We start from the raw sequence: 17,571 nt of genomic DNA, 5'->3' as shown, positions 1-17,571 counted from the left end.
CCTTTCTAGGTCATGTTCTTTTTCCCTAGGCAAGTTGCAAAAGTTCATCAATATGTTAATTACTAAATCATTAAACACTTAAAAGAACCTTTAACTTACATTGATTTTAGGACTCGTAACCGACTTTTCTCTTCAACTTTAAGCTACTCCAAACAAATGATACACAAACTTAAAACCTTGGTCAGGTGGCATATTCAGTAACAGGGCCTTTTCATTTTCTATGATGTTGGCTTTAATTCAGTCAGTTTAACTCTGTTGTGCTACAGGACGTAATTATTTCATATTCATCCTTGGAGCAGCTGTTGTGGAATGTCCTAAGTATAAAACATTCCCCCGGATCTAATGAACAAATTCCAGCATCAGCCTATTCACCAAGACAATATGACACTGGAAGTATTATCCTATATACATTCTGACCTAATGAATAATGAAAATTAGACACGGGATTAGAAAGCTTAATATTTTGAAGGTAGAATCTTCTGTCAAGTTCAGACACGGTAGGAAATTCGTGAGCACAAGCTCTTCCCAGGGAAGTATGCAGGCATCTACACTAGGTGGCATTACTGAAAGAAATATAATCTAAACGAAAGAAGCTGGAAAAGAAGCACCAAGGGCAGAACGCCTCTAAAAACGAGCAGCGTCTTCTCCCCTCCTCGCCGGTGCTAGTGAAAAAAGTTTATTTGTCCTTACTTTGCAGTATTGGTAGTATCATTGCACTGTGACTGATTCACTAATATCCTTTCAGCAGTCCAGTGCTGCTGAACTAGTGATAGGATTGAGGATTTCTACGAAGCAGGTAGCGACTCAAATTTTGCTCTCTCTTCGAATAGTCTTCACCTGTCACATCTGAGGCACAATCCAAATCTATTTGCGCATTTCTAAAATGTAATTTTATTCTACTGTTGGGCCTTTGAAAATGTAACTGTGCTTAATATTTCTTTAATTTTTTTTTTTTTTCACAGCTCTGGCTAATCTTGTGTCATTGCACGCTTCTCATTTTCAAGTCTGAAATATGAGAAAAACAAGTTACTCGATGTGTTCCACAAATCATCCATGCTACTCACTTTTGAGGGAACATTTTTGAAGACTAATGGGAATAAAACAAAAAAGTTTTGCATCTATCTGCTGGGCAAATATTCCAGTAAATCATCCTTTTGTAAATACATGTATCCATCCATACTTACAGAAGAGAAAGCTGGTTCATTCGTCTTATTAGGGCATTCTTCTTATTAACCAGCATGAACCATTCCTGCATCATAGCTTCTTCTTCTTCTGTGTTTCTTCCTGCAATTGAAAGAATTTCATTACTTACCTGGCATTTTACAAACTGAGCTACATATTTCATTTCGGGTTTTGGAGTATCGGTCTCTGATATCATTGAGCATTACAAGGCGTACTCTCAAATGGCAAAAATATCATATGACTACAAGTCCTGCTGCCCAATCCTGCTTGCTCCGTGACTAAATCTTTGAAAGCAGCCACTCTTCAGCATGTACTTTAGTGTTCTTTATCATGCTGATACCCTGACCTAAATAAACACCTTTTAAAAAGTACTGTATCTTTTAAATTCTCCCGAAAGAACTATATTGTTGTGATGTTCCCAATGAAAAAAACCTTGCTGCTAAAAGATGTCTGGTCATCACAATCTTCCAAACACAAAAACAATCCTTGTGGGCAAGAGCCACTCCACCCATACAAACCCAGCGCAGTCAGGATGACGTGGTAGGGATCAAAGTAGCTGCAGAGCAGATGGTAATCCTGAACCCTTGGCCGAGGCGCAGGCACCTGCTCAGCTTCTCTGTACTTATGTCTACTCTTCCAGACGATGAGCTGGAAGGAGCTGCTCCTCTCTTCACCCGCAATCAAAGGGAACCCAAATACAAATAATTCTGGGGTCCAGGTGCCTAAGGGTCCCCATGTGTGTATGCATGGACTAGCATTCCTTTCCCCAGCCCACATCCATCATTGCCTTCCAGCCAGGATCAGGACCCTCCATAGCCTACCTGCAGGCAGTACTACACTCTACCAGACTCTATAAGACTCTATGTTACCACCTCTGTCTGCACCATCAGGCCATGTGGGGAAAAGGCATACAAGCACCCAGAAGGCTCCTGACTGTCCTTTCCACGTAGCAGGGTCGCTCAGCCAAATTTCACTCTCTCTGAGCTCATGGACTAGGAGAAACCTCATCAAATTCCTTTGTGGAGACTGCACCTCTGTAGTGACCTGCCATTCTCATCTCTCAAGTTGAGCTGAGGAACAAAGACTATATGGTCCTCATTGAATTATGAAACTCACACATTTCTTATGGTTAAAATTAATCTGGGAAGAAATCTGGAACAGTGGCAAAGGAGCATGAGCTGGATCTTCTGAGTACTTCTCCCAGCTTCGACACTGCTTCACCGGGAGACTGTGGGTAGATCTCTGAGTTTAAGCGCCTTGTGTGTAATATGGGGATAATACCCATACCGATCTTGCAAGGGTGCTAAAAGTTAATTCTTGGATGTTTGTAAAGGGTTTTGAAATCTCTGATGCAAGGTGCTGTACACTCGGGGAAGCTATCTTATTAACTTAAACCATAGGATCCCTAGTTGCAGAGAAGCAATTTCCAGCACCAGAAGCTGGAAAGACACCAGAAAAAATATTGTTTTGCTCTGAAAGCAAGCTTTCAATTTCTGGATGGGAGTGTTTGAAATGCTTGCACATACGTGCCTGCCACGTGCACATTCATACCCCAATGTCACGGTAGTGTGCAAGCCCAGATCTGCATGGAGAACCACCTCCTCACCCAGCTATGACCCTGCTGCGTACAAGGGAAGGTCACCAGCCTTCTCCAAACTTTGATTTGCCCCGCAGTGGCCTGTGGGCTTGGTGTATCCACACAAGGGAAGGTAAAGGAGATGAACAAGGAAGTGGGTCAGCTTGGGGTGGAGCTGGTGGACCCACACAGTAAGAAAAAGTTATGCCATTTCGTGTGCTCTTCTTTCTGATGTGAGATAAGCCCCCATATCCATTTATCAACCTGGGAAGCTCCTGGTTGATGAAACGGTTCCTTGGAAGGGTGCTTTTAGGGTACACAATTTGCTAGGGGCAAGAAGGGAAGGGCAGAACATCCTAAAGTGGGGATAGCCCTGCAGCCTTTTTCCAAGCAGAAGAAGCAGGGTCTAGCTCCTGGACAATGGAGCAATGAAGGAAGAAATTTGCCACATAGAAATGCTCTCCCCCAAGACCTTCAACTTCTGGTTTTGTGCAGAAAATATTACACCACAGCATTTACAATAATATTCAGCAGTTCAGCACTCCCCCAAAGAGGATTAAAACTTATAAGTACACTTTGCTGTTAAGTTACAGATCAAAGGTGTTGCTGTATTGGGTCCATCTAACAAGGTCTGCTTTTAGAAGTAGATGATAATCAATATTAGCAACCTTTCATTGAAATGCACCAAGTAGCTGAAATTTATTTGGGGGAGAGGGAAAGAAAAAGGGGATACATTGCCTTTTTTATCCTTGCAAAATGACCAGTCTATTCTGTGACGCATGAGATTGCCACACTGCCAGTGAAAAAAAGTTCTCACAACCAGACATACATGGCCATAGTAGCACTTCAATCAATTTATGACACTAAATTTTTGGGGTTTGGGGTGGTCTGGGATCTCTGGCTAAAAGATGCCATTATAAATGAAAGCTTTTGCTGCATTTAATTTTGCATGCCTTGAAAAAGAAATGAGAGATAGAAATGTTTCAAAGGAGTTTGACTCAACGGTGGACCTGAACTTGAATTTCATGCCATGCAATCTCAGGGCAAGAACATAAACTTCTCTCTATTAATGCATTCCTCCTAAATAAAGTTAGTTGCAACATATAACAAGAAAAGATCTAGGTAAAGCTTGGAGCTGTCGAGTCAGATCTGAACAGGTGCCCGTTTTGATATTTCCACGCTGACACTGAAGCACATGCGATATCCATAGAACAGGCTGGTTTAAAAGTGAGTTAACAAAGTCTTGATTGTTTTTACAGAATTTTTAATCTGTTTTTGTATTCGCTTTGGACCCATGTGATGCCCTGACACCGGTCATGTGATATCAGCTGCGATAGGCACAAATCCCTGGGCAGCAACAAAAGAAGAAAGAGTAAAAAAGAAAAAGCTGAGAAAAAGCTTGCAATTTGGAAAAAGGCCAATTGTACCCTGGCGAAGGCCTTTTTGATCAGTGAAATGACACATGTGTGCAATATTAATAGCAGTTGATGCTGATATTTTATTTGTTGGCCATCAGCTTTTAAATTCTTGCGCATGGAGCTGAAACAGGTTCTTCCCAGGCAAGCAAAATAAAGATGAATTGCCATATATAAAAAATTTAAATAACTCTTTTCAGCAAATACAGTACCATTAGCACATTACTTAATTTGTTCTTTTCCCTTGGTGGAAGGATGCATGTGAAACACTTTCAACAAAGAAAAACTGAGTGTTGTTACTGCAGCGATATTGCAAACTAAACTCACGTTTACAATTTCTAAATAAAAAATTTAGAAAAAGCCTTTCTTAAACACAGTTTCACTCTGTAAAACCCTGCTGCTGCTGGGGTTGTTTTTGTTTTCACTTTCCAAGTGTAAAACAAGGATTTAATTGACTTGCTGCAAATGCTTGAAAATTAAAATTGGGAAAATATCTATGTTGTTCTTGGGGAAAAAAAATACCATATAGGTTATTTAAATGAAGCGAAAAACATGTTTGAGAACAAATCGATCCCACGCATGCAAACCCCTTATCTGAGCCAGTACAAGATGATGAAAATCTATAAATAGCCCACAGATCTTAAACTTAAATTTTTTTCCATAATACATGCATTACACTATTGTTTTCAATAAAAACAACAACAACAACAACAAAACCCTTTTAAAGCTAGTAAGTTGGACCATTACAAATTAATCCTGACTTTAATAACTGGTTAAAGACCCCTTCAGCTTTATAAGTAACAAAAAATATTAAAGCCTGTGATCACAGCGAGCTTTTCTCATTTCTCCTCTAACCATTTGTTATTTAATCCAATACTAGTAATCCAATTTGTCCATCAGACTTTTAAAGGGCAGAATGCAACTTCCCCAGCTTAGACACTTTTCAAAGTACAATATATTTTTCAAATGAATGCTGGATGTTTCATTTTTTCCCCAACTGTTCCTAGCTCTAATGTATGAGGAAAAAAAGAACAAGATGAACATTGTTCGTACTGATTAAGTAAGAGCTCATTAAAGAGCTGTCAGTGCCGTACTTTGAATATGCATGAAGCATATAATCAGATCTAGTACCGTCACTAGAGGAGAATACGGTAAGTACAAAGGATTGATTTAATTACTTAGAGTGGGCTGTGGTGGTAAAGCAGTCTTGTTAGCGCAAAAAGAAAAGGAGGTTGTATTCTGGCACGGTTAGGGGAAAAAGGCAGTTTTAGCTTCTGCCACAATACCTAATCTCAGGATAAAGCACTTTACATTGTAGCTTAAAATGAAGACTGTCAGTTTTCTAAAAAGACCAGAATTCATCTTATCTTGTTTAACCTCACCTGGTTAACTATCTAGCAGAACATATTTATTCTCTTTAACACATAATTATGCTTATACCTTTTTATCCTATAGCTCAATAATGACTTCTCAAAACAGCCTTCAAATAAGAGCGCGTAGTGCTGCAAACATCATATGCGTGCAAAATGCTCGGTAAGAGATTTGAAAAATGCAGAACCAGAAACTAAGACGAAACAGTAAGTACACACGCCTTTATGTAAAAAGACAATACAGCTTTTAGTGTTGGACTTTATTATTAGATAGGTTCTGAGGAGGATTCTGGCAAGGTTTCTCTAATTTATTTTCTTTTTCCCCTTTTCCTTTCTGCTTTCTTTTTTTTTTTTTTAATTTTCTTTTTTTTTTTAATCAATACATTCTTGTTTTATTCTTCCTCTAGGAATCCAGGGGAATTCTCTCACAGCAACTCTCAGTGCCATTTTCTAATTTCATTGTCTGGCTTGAGTGGTGAAGGATGCATGCCCTATTCTTCTCTTCACTTGACATCTACCAGAACCCTCCTCAATGATTAGGAACGAGCCAACTCCAAGCCTGGAATAGCATAAGACACTAAATTCTGCCCTCAGATACAAGAAACTCCTACCGACTTCTGAGTTATGATTCTGCACTGTAATAGCTCCTGCGCAGGATTCAATCAAGGCTGCAGCATAAAGTTTGGTGATTTTGTCCCTTACTGGGACAAATTTTAATGATAACCAAAATAATGATAGCCAGAATTTTAATGATAGCAAAAAACCACCCAAACCCCACCCCAAACCCCTTTCTTTTCTCCTGTGGTTCATCACACATATTCAAATATAATTTTCTTGACTGTTATTCAAAACCAGCTTGAGCCAATTTTCAGCTACAATGCTCAAGAATTACAAGCATGTTTATATGTTACCATTTTTGAGAACAATAAAAACGACTAGCTTATTTTAACATTGTACAGCTTCCAGGCAGTCTTTAAAAAATACCTTTTCCTTCACATTCTTCAGGATTTGTAAATGGATTTTCGTTTACACTGTAAGCTAATTATTTGTTAAATATTTAAATAAGAAGCATCTTGACAAATATCTCTTCTGAATCAATTTGAAAACCAATTTCTATTTTTTTTTCCTTTCCTGCTAAAAATACTTCCAAACACACCCCTTATGCTCAGCCAGCTATCAGTACGAATATGTGCCATTAGACCCATTATTTTAAGCCGTTTGGGCAGCTAGTCATGAGATAAACCCAATATGGATTAACATAGTAAAACTGTACATTGCTAAGAAAACAGAGAATAAAGTGCTACGAAATACTGTGAATACCACTTAAAAGGAAGAAAAAGCAGCAACATGCAGGGACAAGATCAGTTTACAGTGTAAATGGATGAACACAGTAACTCCTCTACACTTTATACCATCGTAAATCTGTCAAGATAAGCCAACAGATTAATATTTTTTTTAAAGTCCTTAAATGTAAATGTATTTAGCTGTTGTGCAAAAATGAATTACAACCTGTGGAAGATAAATAATAAAGGGTTTCTATCAGCATCCCAAACCAGCCCATTCAATCTGGCAAGAAATAACAGGTTTACAGAAATCACTTTGTATGCCATCTTAAGCAGTAATTGTTTTTAAATTTTATTTGCACTGTGTATAGTGTGTGTGCCATGGTGTCATGGTTAAACACAGAAAACTCGCCATGTCTCCCCATTTACCTCAACAGAACTACATGAAAAACAACCTACTTAAGACAGAGCCCATTCTTCACCCATTTGGTGATGTTTACACACAGTTTTAAAATAGAATAGAAGAAGCTTTCTTCACTCAACACACTTGGGTGAAGAGGCCAGCAAGGAGAATGCCAGCGCATGTGAACTAGAGCGGAGCGAATAACGACAAAAACTGGCCAACTTCACTCTGCTCCTCTTTCTGGGCTATTTGTTAGTTGACAGAAGCTAGATGACCACCGAGAGCCATCCAAACACCAGCAAATTCCACAAATTTAATGGGAAGGTCTTTTGAAAATGTACCCCACTGCCTTTATTTGCCTGCTGAATAAAAAAGTTGCATTCACCCAATCATGGGGACGGGTTTTTACGAGTTTCTGTATTAGGAGTGAGCGGACAGATTGGCTTGTTTACCTGAAGGAGAACATGAATGGCAAATAAAGAATAGTTCTAGGATGTGTCTCATCTTGTCTCATAAGAACCTGGGGAAATTCAGTGAAATTGAAGGTGGTGTGTTTAAAACCAATAAAAAGAACGATCTTTCCTCAAAGCCTCATCATTTACCAGTAGAACTCGTCGCCATGAGGCAATGTTGAAACTAAGAGCTCAGCAAGAATTAAAACCAGGTTGAATGTTGAATATGGAAAGGCAAAGCTGTAGCGATAAATATACAAACAAACAAACAAACACAGGAGGTAAGAATTGGATCCTCCTGTTTTAGGACATGAGCTAACCTTTGATTTTTAGAGGTTAAATGAAATGTTCCCTGGGACCAGGTTAGCCTGTAACCAGCTCCTGCAGAGTTTCTTGCCCCTGCCTGGGTTCAACCCATACTTGTCTCTCTACGGGACAGGGTTCTGGACCAGACTGTGGGGCTGATCCACCGTGGCAATTACAGCTTTACGGAAAGGAAACACGGGAAGGGACGAGAAACAACGCTGGGTGTTTTAGCTGACCAACTTCACATTGCTAACAAAGGCTGATGGAAGGTCTCGAACCCTTTGAAGCCAACGGTGGACTTCCCACTGATTTTAATAGTCTTCTCATCTTTCTCACTGTGAACAGCTTATACACAGACAAGCTCTTGTTTTTAATGTGAGTTACTGAATTTAACAAACACTTAAGCAGAAAAGCCTATATTCACAAGAGATGTTCTTCATAAAGGAGGGTTACTCCAGACCTACCGCAAAATGTGTCTGACCCAACTGAAAGCTATGGCAAAGATTTTTAAACGACTAGCGATCCGCAGTTTTTCACTGAATGAAACTGAGGCGTCCCAGAAGAGACCTGTTTTCTGAAAAATCACCCTCCTCTGCTCTCAGAGGACAACCTTTGGTGTTAAAGCTCAGAATTTTGGTTAAAATAATTCTTCAAAGTTTAAGTGTCAAAACGGACCCTGCAGTAGGCGCTCCACAGCATGAATAGATGGGCTGCTCTACCTTGAGCTTCATGCCTCCCATTTCAGATTACTATGCCCAGCTTTCTTCCAGAATACTTCTTCCTTTCACTGAACGAGGACCTCCTCAGTTATTAAAAAACACTGAAAATGAACAAGAATAGCCACCAAGAGATAAACAGCATGGGACCATTGTTTAGATGACACTGCAGAAAGCTAGGTAGCAGATGAAGCCCTAGCACAACTTTCTGAGTCTGAACTGGATGGGAAAATGCCTAAGGAACATTAGAAAGGCAAATTCATGGCCACTAACTTGCTGCCTGAGAGCAGTTGAGAAGGAGACATTGATGTCCACACAATGGAGTCTCATAAAGGCAGGTAACGACTGCCAAGAATCTGCCAGGCAGAGTTACATTGCAGTGCATTGTCTGACTCCATTTCAGCCCCCAAAAGTACTGTAACCCTAACGAAACGGAGCTGCAGCCAAGGGAATGCCTTTATCACAAGCCCACATCAAATTAGCTTAATATCAAGCAGGAAACTTGTAATTTCTTTGGTTTTTGAAGCATAATAAATCAGAGAGGCTATTCAAAATTTTGAGAGCTGTGTAAACAGAAGGTCAGGGTTCTGACCACATCTCAGCGCATGCGAGGATTTATTCTACCTGGAGTGGACTGACCCACAGGAAGACAAATGTTTGTGGCCTGCAGTCTTGGCAACCTGAAATTATCACAGGACCAAAACAAAAGACGAATTTCCTGAAAGAGTGCTGATTTTCTCTACATGACAAGTCAACACAGTGGCCACCAGAAAATAACAGAAAATCAACAGAAACAGAATGCTTGGGCTTAATAAAGACTACAAATATATTTTAAATGTGGGACCATCAATCCAGACCAAGAAAACACATGGTTTCTGGCCCAAAATTCAGACAAGAAGAGGTGAGATTCAACTGAAACATCTGGAGAGACTCCTGTAAGAAAGCGATGCTTTCTGCCTTGAGGACAGTGCCTCCAGGGATCCTAGCACTGAGCAGAACCAACGCTTGCCCTTTATCACTCTCTGCTATTCTTTGTACCCAAATTTTCTCATGTAGCACAACTTCAGAAGAAGCACAGGCTTGGGAAAAGTATACATCAGACCTTTGCTTGCAGCACAGGAAACACGCACCATTAACTGATACACTTGAACCTTTGAAGCTATGGAAAAAAACAGTAGTTCACGCTTGGAAATCCACCAAGAAGGGGATGATGGTCTGGCAAACGAACTATTTCGCTTGCAGGTTGACAAGTAGAGTTGGATGCTTTGTTATGAGTGACAGTAATTCCTCTATGGCTCATAACTACTCCATAGACCGGTTGCCTGTTTACTTGGCAAGTGATGGCTGGGTAAGATTCTGAAGTTAGAGGCCAGTTAACCTTAAAGTCATTGGATTGTGCTCTACTAGGCAGCGTATAATCCCATTTTTACCAAATGTTGCCTTACTTCCTTCAGAACATATTCTCCTAGAGCTGGGAAGGGGCGATGGTCAGTATAAAATGACTTCTTTAAGGGACAGGGCTGAATTTAACCCAAGCAACTGCCTGAAGTGAGATGGTGGCTGGCATTGAATGTGACCTTGTACTGGTGTTAATGAAGACGCCTACTCTTACTGGGAGCTGGTAGGTTTGTAGTTCTGGGATCCAAAGCTTCCCAGGGCTAACTGGGCAAGTTCAGCTAGGTTGAGGTGTCCTGGGACCTCACAGTTTCCAGTTTTGATAGAAAAGGTGTAAACAGGAGAAAACCAAGAAAAAATAACAGGGCTTTCTGCAGACTACAATGGCATCATGGGCTGGGAGTCCTGGGGTGACCAAAGTGCCTTTCTCCTCACCTTCTCTTTACAGGCAGGCACTGATTGTAAAGAAAGCTAACTTCCAGGCATAAAGCCAAGGACTATACCTACCACATGAAAGAGCATTTATATTGCAATACCACAAAGAAAGATGGAAATCAGTTAAAAGAAGCAAGTGTCTGTTGGGTCTTGCAAGACTTTTGGAAGGCTCGCAAGTCTATTCATAGTACCTAGGGCTCTTCCAGAGTAGCCTCCTGCTACGCAGGCAGCGCTGCGCTTGGGCTCTCTTCTTCAAGCTGCCTTCGAGCACTTTGTTGACAGGTTCTTTTAAGGCAATGATGAGGCTACAAGCCAGGGAAGTGCATGGAGAGGAGGCTGACTTACCGTTCAGCCCTTCCAGCCAATGGCAATTCTGTGTTACTTTGAGAAAAAAATAAATATGGTCATTGTTGCTGCTGAGCTGCTTTAATGATTTGATGAACTTGGCCTGGGAAGGCTGAACACGGACACTGCCCACGTCTGGTCGTCTGGTCTTGGAAAGGCCTCTTCCTGGGAACTTCTGCCTACCAACGCAGAGATCTAAGACTGAAGAGATGTGGTGAGTTAGAGAGTCAGAATTGTGAACTCCAGGGTTTGGCATGGTGTGTTCATTCTGTGGGAGCTCCTCAGCTGTAGAAATGCTGGGTATTTGGAAAAGTATGGCCAGATGGTTTTCCTTTATCAAAAGCGAGTCAAGATTGCTTCACAGGAACTGCCAATGGGAGAAGATGGAGACTGGAGAGGAAAGAGTTTGCCAGTAAGAGACCGTGAAGGCAACATGACAGAAGGGAAACCGGAGAAAGGTTGACAAGCCTCAAGAACTCAAGAAGTTCTCAATCACTCATAAAATGCATGATTCTGGCAACTACAAAACCAATACTTGTGCAGAAATTTGTGTATGAAAGATCTGGACCCTGAAGACTCACATCAGAAAAACAGCTTACTGGCATGCCAGTTTATTTGCATTAACAAATTTTAATGAATGGCTTTGCACTGCATGGATTCAGTACTAGCAGGCATTTCTACAGAGCTCTGCAGGCTTCAGTGGTATTCAGGTCAGTCAAGTCACACTTGGATGCAACGTAGAAGCAGTTACCATATTGTAAACAAGACCTTGATCATAATGTCATTGCACTTCTTTCACCCAGGGTATTGGTAGTTGCCAAAACTCCCATTACCATAAACCTGGCAGCAAGTTAACATTCCTGAACACTGGAGAGAAAGGATCTTATCAAGTGCTTTATAATATTGCTTTGCTTCAAAAAAAGCAGTAACTACCAATGCGCAGTTTTGTGAACTGTTACCATGTTACAATAAAAATCACTAACTCTTGTGCTCGTGTCAAAAACCTTTTTTACTGTCCAACACAAATTGCTATTAGAAATATCCTTCTAGCCTCCTAATCGTTAGGTATTTCCAATAGGGAATGCTCACAAACTAGTACCAGCAAAAAACCAAACCAGTGCCACACATGTATCGTTCACATATTCAGAATTTTTTGAAACACTTTCACTCACTTTTTATGCTAAATGTAAAAAGGTAAACGGTAAAGATGTTGTCTTCAGCGATACTTTTAAATTTTCTACCTTGCCAGAAGTGCTGTTGTTATACGTCCTTTCTCTTGCTGTGCTTCGGCATGTGCATCATTGCCTTTCATAATATGGTTGGACAACACACTACCATCTCGCGGTTTGGCAAGTTTTCAGTTCACCTGAGATTAATCATGCTGAGCTGAGCAAAACAACAGTGTAGGGGAGCAAGGCTGGCAAACTGCTATAAAACTTACAGTGTTACTAATTCATTGTTTCTGATGTAGGTAAGATACGAAAATATGAAAAAAACATGAAGATTTCTTTCTCCTTACGTGTATGCACCGATATTTTTCATACTGTCTGCTTGCAAGCTTGAAGACGGTAACAAAAACAATTTTTAAATGGAATTCATCTCTCAGGCAAAACTGAACATTCATCATTTTCCTCCGCTAGCCCTGACACTGGTGAATATAAATCTGCATTTACTTTTGAGAATTCCAAGGAGAATTGCAAATTCAATTGTTTTTAAAAGACAAAACTTGGCTTAGGGAGTAGAATGTCTCCTCCTAGCTTACCCCTCCCTTCCCCAGTGCAAATTTGTGTTACAGACTGGACGACTCCAGTAAGAAGCATTCAAGACGGTATAATACAGACTGGTAAATACAGCTCGATAATCAGGTTTGTGAAGGTGCAGAGCATATAAGGGATTTATTTTTGATAGTGAATCTAGACACACATACATCATCAAGCCCCCATTGAGAAGCAGACCACTCCAAGTGATTAATACAGCTCAAGGGGGCAGATAAGAGATCAATGACAAAAATCACCTGGTAAAAAAAAGTAAAAGGTGTTGCATTAAAAGGGTTTTTACTTTGCATGCGAAACAATACCGAGAAACCTGTATTTTAGCACTTGTACTCAACAAGCACTCCAAAGTATGCTGGGATGAGAACAGAAACCCATCCTTTCTAATAATCTTGTGACAAAAGCTAAAAGACATCATCCTATTAACTAGTGATCTCAACTGCTAATGCAGAGTACTTCCTGGTGCCTTTTATGTAGAATGCCGCTATTAAAAAACCACTAAACATTCACTGTGAACAACACAGAATCATTCATCTTTTATCAGCATCTCTTGTTAGAGGAGTATGAGAGGGGCTGAAGGTGTCATTGATATTATAGAGTGGAAATTAATCAGAAATTTTTCTCATATTTTCCTCATCACACTCATTTACTTTTGTACAAATTTCCCTCTGCTAAAAAGTTCATACCCAGCCCCCTGTTGTACGCTTTTAAGTTGAGAATATTCAACGAGTGCGTCAACTGAAAGGCACCAGGTCCTAACACAAAAAGCATTCGAAATTCTCATTTAGTTGTCTTTATTTTGCTAGCGCCATGTGGTCCTTGAAGATGTAGAAAACACGGGAAGCCGAGTAAAGATCAGAGCAAGCTCATTAGCATTCTGACAAAATTGGAGTGGTGGAGATGTATAGTTTGCCTAGTTTGTCGTTTTGAAAGCTACCGGTGGTAAGCTTTCTATTTCATTGTGCTTTTGTCTTTTTTGGGGGTTTTCAACGCAGCGGGGTGGTTGTTAGCCTAGGTTTTCACAGTGCATTGTGGGAACCTTGCCTGCACATTCAGCCTATATAGTATCATTCGAGTTCAAGTCAAAAAGTTTTTTTTTTTCCTATTTATTTCATAATCACCTATGCTAATGCATAATTGTCGTCTGGCTGTCAAAACCCATCCTGCCTGACACCTGGTTTATAAAGTTAAAAAAAAAAAAGAACAAAAAAACCCTAAATAAAATACACTCTGAGCTGTATTTAAAAATAAAACCTTTTAAACATGTTGCTAGTTTTCTTCAAAAGACAAGATAAGAAGAAATTAATTTAAATTCCACTGTTTACAATAAACTAGAAATGAATTTGAGACAGATCCAGTTGATTAGAATTCAAAAGAGAGTCTTTCACCATGTAAGATCCCCAATTCTATTTCAGAGCCTCTTGAAGGAAAGATGGGTTTATGCTCCAGAATTATGTAAATAATGAATTACCTCTTAGAAGACCTAAAGAAATTATTACTCTGGTCATTTGATTTTTTTTAAATTTTTTTTTAAACATAAGGCTCACTTTGAAGGGCTAAAAGGGCTACATTAATGCTGCTATTCGACATGAACGTTTCCAAGTTGCAATGAAATGGATAAAGGTCTTTCTGGATGAATTTATCTGCTAAATCCTTGTGGTTGCCCTCCTATCTCGGATGATGACCCAAAAGAATGTCAACAGCTCATTTCCCAGAGAGCTGGAAAGAGTCACTGCGCAAGCCATAATCTGCACATTCTCAAAGAACCGTTTCAAACATTACATTTCACAAGCTGTTTAAAGAGATTTTTTTTTTTTCTCCCATCTCCACTATCCTACCAGTACTTTGGACATCAGTGCTTCGGAAATGAGGGCTTTAACAAAGTTGAAACGTGACTTTTTATGTATTGTGTTGGTGGGTCGTGCATATATGCACACGCGTACACGCACCATGCAACACGTGAGCGCCCACGGATTCCCATGTGCTTCAAATTCATGTCGCTAAATTCTAGCTGCACTATGGCAGGGACAAGTAAATGCTAAGAATCCAAATACATTAAGTCACTCCTAATTTACTCATTGGATTTTTTTAATATAATGTGTGTCAGGATGCCAAAATCGCAGGTATCCCTTTAGTAGGAAAGGATAAAACTTGGCTTGAAAGGAGTTACAATGGTCTAGATTCAGATACAGTAAATTTTACAATGGAGTGGGGATTAAAGATTTATTTACTCAGTAAGGGGGAAAGGACAAACAAATATTAAGAGAAAGAGCTGCTTTATACAAAGCCTTCAAAATTCTTTCTTTTTGTCATATGCTTGGATAGCATCATGATGTTTGTTAAAACAGCCTTAGAGCTGCAGCCAGCCTCTGCTGATCAAGAAAAGCAAACGGTCAGGCCAAAGAAGGAACACTGGTCTTTAAAAACAAAAAAAAGTACAAGCAGGTAAGTGCCTGAAGACAGAAAGCTCTGAGATACCCCCATAGCCGCGTGGGTTGACAGATCTAAATTTTTCCATCATATTTAAAATCTAGTTCCATTCTATGCTCATGTGAAATACATGAAATTTCATCACAGGAGATGTTGCAATGTTTAAGCTATACATGAAGAACTATACTCCCTCCGCAACTAAAAACAACACCCCAGACCTGAGAATTAAATAGCCGGCGTTATTTTAAGCTTAACAAAAGGCAGAATTTTGCCAGCTCTGAGGTGGCACCTTTATTTCCAATCTGCTTTTAATCATTCAGTTCCTTTTCACTCAGGTTCCAACTCCCAGCAGAGGCAAATAACCTGAAGACTGTTACCCACCCGACAGTAAAGGCGACCGAATTATTTTCTATACTTTGCAATGTGCTTATAGCTGCAAAATTATTTATCTCCTTCACTGCATTCTACTACGAAAGTTTCCTCCAGAAGAATCGCCGGGACCAGCCATATCAAATTAGAGGGCAGTCAGGAGTGTCTAAGTCCAGCTTTAAAACAAATATCATAACAATTACTTAGCCATATGGAAAATAGGGTATGTCTTTCCTGAAAGCTTTTATACATTTTCTATCTCAAATTTCAACTTCATTAGAAACTATTTCTGACTAGCAAGCTGCAAGATTGCTAAATATCTAACTGTTAACTCACCATGAAGAAAGATACTCTCTTGAATGGCAGAACTTTTCCAAGATGCAAATGAACAATAATCTAATTTCGCGAGTAAATTAACTGAAGGATTCATTTTAATATGTTTCAAAGTCTCCGAAATTAAGTGGCAGTTGCAACCTATGCAATACACACACATATGTGCGCCCACACTCATGTACACATGCTAGCACAGCACCCGCGCTACACCCAACTCCCATCTTCAGAAGAACTCACATTGTACTTATGTTTAGGTTCCTATGTCTTAAAGGCCAGATGTTTCACAAATGACCAACAATTGGAGGTTAGAATAAATTAATGACTGATTTCTGAGCTTTGATGGAATTAAGCATACTTCTTTTCTCAATGTGCCATGTGAATGTTCGTCCGTTAATTTTTTTTTTTTTTTTTTTTTTCTGACAAGTGAGGCCACCCGGCAGAAAACAACTGATGCAAAACCCAGGAGTAATCCCTCTGTTTAGTTCAACACTGTGGTTAGCCTTAACACTGCCTCTATTATCCAATGGATTTAGAGAAACTTTCATTTATTTGTTGGCCTCAGTCTTCCAACTTTGTTGCCTTCTTTAAAGGACCCAAGACCCATTCCTATGTAAATACATTTGCATAGGTCCACAATGAGACTTTCTGGGACTCGGATTAAACTTGCAGAACTAGATAGCTGCGCTGCGCGTATTTGTGATCTTCACGTAAGTACTTTCACAAATATATACGAGTAAATGAAGCTGATGTCAACTCTCGCTACAAGAACGCCTGGAGTTTAAAAGAAACGCTCCGTTGCAAACTATGTACCAAAGCTCCAAACTCTGAAACAACTGGCAGACACAGCGCCCAAATATGAATTTACAATATATATAATAAGCAAAAAGTCCTTTTCATTTAGGAGCTGTTAAGATCAGCACTTTATTTGCTGCAAAATGTCATCGCCTCTCCTAACCTGTTCCTGTTGCAGCAGGACAACAGGATCCCTGTTGTAAAAGTGGTGATTCATAGCTACTTGGTTTTTCACTTGTTTTTTTTCTTGCTGCCTCTGTTTATAAAGAGTACCTAGGGTATAATGTATTATTATATACTGTACACAATACAGCCTTCTTGCAGCCAATTCAAATATTATCCCTGTTTCAGCACCGGGATTAATCCCTGCAATTAAATCACCCCTCAAAAAATGCAGGTGGACACTCAGTGCAATTTCGCCATTCCCACATACAAAATGCCAATACCTTAAAGGTTTATGTTCTGTAAGAGAGGCATGATGGACCTAAAGCATATACTAAGGACTGGTTTTGTAATTTCACTGGCACTGAGGACTGTGGGCCAGGAATTGCAACTGAATATATTCTTTTGGTATGCATTTAAGGAGATAACACCTTCTTCCAGGGGCTCAACGAGCATAGATATCTAATTCCTTGTTTTGCAGTACAGTCTGTTTTAATCTCGTTTAAAAAGCTTTGTATACAGAACTTAAAAAAAAAAATTATAGCATTATTCAAGTCCACTACTACAATGATTAAAAAAATGAAACCAAATATATCAAACTTAATCACATACAAAAATACACTAGCCACTAGAAAATGACTTGCATAACTGGAAGCATGTTAATGAAGACACTGGCACAAATCATAAACCAATTCTGATTTACACTTTATTTTCCTTATTCCTGACTATAGGGTGAGTCTCTGCTGCCCCATGTAAATACCATATACAAACCCAATTTCTCGTTGGACTAAGCACATCAATACAAAAGCAAATGAACTACCAAAGTGCCCTAATT

General features: G+C 39.6%; 1 protein-coding gene across 1 annotated transcript in view; it reads right to left on the bottom strand.

Moving 5' to 3' along the window:
• Positions 1-17,571, bottom strand: part of EHBP1 (EH domain binding protein 1) — a 236,180-nt gene that overhangs the window by 7,459 nt on the left and 211,150 nt on the right. Inside the window, exons 20-21 of the mRNA XM_009327110.1 lie at positions 1,185-1,284; positions 1-25 (exon numbers count right to left, since the gene is read on the bottom strand). Of these exons, the coding sequence (XP_009325385.1) occupies positions 1-25; positions 1,185-1,284 (125 nt within the window). The remainder of the gene's footprint in view (positions 26-1,184; positions 1,285-17,571) is intronic.

This window comes from Pygoscelis adeliae, unplaced genomic scaffold (genome assembly GCF_000699105.1).
Source record: "Pygoscelis adeliae isolate BGI_AS28 unplaced genomic scaffold, ASM69910v1 Scaffold137, whole genome shotgun sequence".
NCBI lineage: Eukaryota > Metazoa > Chordata > Aves > Sphenisciformes > Spheniscidae > Pygoscelis > Pygoscelis adeliae.
Note: the sequence above shows the minus strand (reverse complement) of the source record. Positions and strands in the feature narration are given on the sequence as shown.